Source organism: Aptenodytes forsteri, unplaced genomic scaffold, assembly GCF_000699145.1.
Source record: "Aptenodytes forsteri isolate BGI_AS27 unplaced genomic scaffold, ASM69914v1 Scaffold254, whole genome shotgun sequence".
NCBI lineage: Eukaryota > Metazoa > Chordata > Aves > Sphenisciformes > Spheniscidae > Aptenodytes > Aptenodytes forsteri.
In genome coordinates this window covers 12,142-13,158 of record NW_008794459.1, presented here as the reverse complement: position 1 = coordinate 13,158, position 1,017 = coordinate 12,142, and the positions used below count along the sequence as shown (strand labels likewise).

At 65.5% G+C, this 1,017-nt stretch overlaps 1 protein-coding gene across 1 annotated transcript in view; it reads right to left on the bottom strand.

Moving 5' to 3' along the window:
• Positions 1-1,017, bottom strand: part of LOC103908492 (nuclear mitotic apparatus protein 1) — a 21,563-nt gene that overhangs the window by 17,360 nt on the left and 3,186 nt on the right. The window contains 1 exon segment of the mRNA XM_009290877.2: positions 444-532. Coding sequence (XP_009289152.2) covers positions 444-532 — 89 coding nt within the window.

Below are 1,017 nucleotides of genomic sequence, written 5' to 3'. Positions count from 1 at the left end.
CAGTTTTGTCTCGACCCCGAGCTGCCGGCAGAGCCCCGCTACGCCAGCTACACGCAGGGGCTTCCAAGCGGGGCAGGCCAAAAGGCTCATCATCCCGCGCACGGTGGGTTTACGTGCGAAGGAGCCACAGGGCGAAGGCACGAGCCTCCTGCTGCGTTGCTGCAGGCTTCGGAGCACGCCCGGCAGCAAGCGCTGCTTATGCAGCTGCCGCGCTTCGCCGGAACCTCGGACGGAGGAGCCGGAGATCCAGCACCAGGTCTGCCAGAGGAGGAAGGCCCCAGGAACCTCCCAACCACCCTGCCCGGAGAGGGACCACGCCGGTGGCCGGAGGAGGCTCTCGGGGGCTGAGGCTGTGGCTCCGGGAGGCAGCCCAGTGCATGCTCACTGCCGCCTTCCAGCCAGCCGGGCGGTTTGGAGAGCGCACCCCGGCTCCCCGTACTCACATTTTGTTGATGATCCTGATGAAGACGCTGCAGTCCTGGAGCTGTGACAGATCATCGAGGGGGTCGGTACAAACTTTTGCGCTGTTCACCTAGAAACGGGGCCAGACGGTCAGAAGGCAGAAGCCAACACCACGCCGTACCACCCGCCACCTCCCCGTCCTGGCAAGGGGACAGCGAGACCGGGCTGGGTGCGAGAGCAGCGCCAGCCCTTCCGACCACCCCTGCCCAGGCAAAAGCTGAACGCAATCCCCACGGCTCCACAGCCGGGCAGGCCGGCACGGCTCTCGTTTAATCACGCTGTGATGCTTTGCTCAGACACGGCGCTGCTTTGCGAGGCAGACCCAACAGCCCCTTTATGGTCCAGCCGCTGCTCGCTTCCCAAGCCTGCTGCCTGCTCCAGGCTCGGCTCCGGCTCCCGGGCAGTTTTCACGGCCGGACCAAGCTGTTCCGGCATTTCTGGTTACTCAACAGGAACGGTGAGCAAAGCTTCTCCTGCAAACACCCTCCTGCCCGGGAACCGCAGGGACTCGGCTGCCCCGGGACCTGCCCCAGCCACAATCCCTGCCTTAACCGG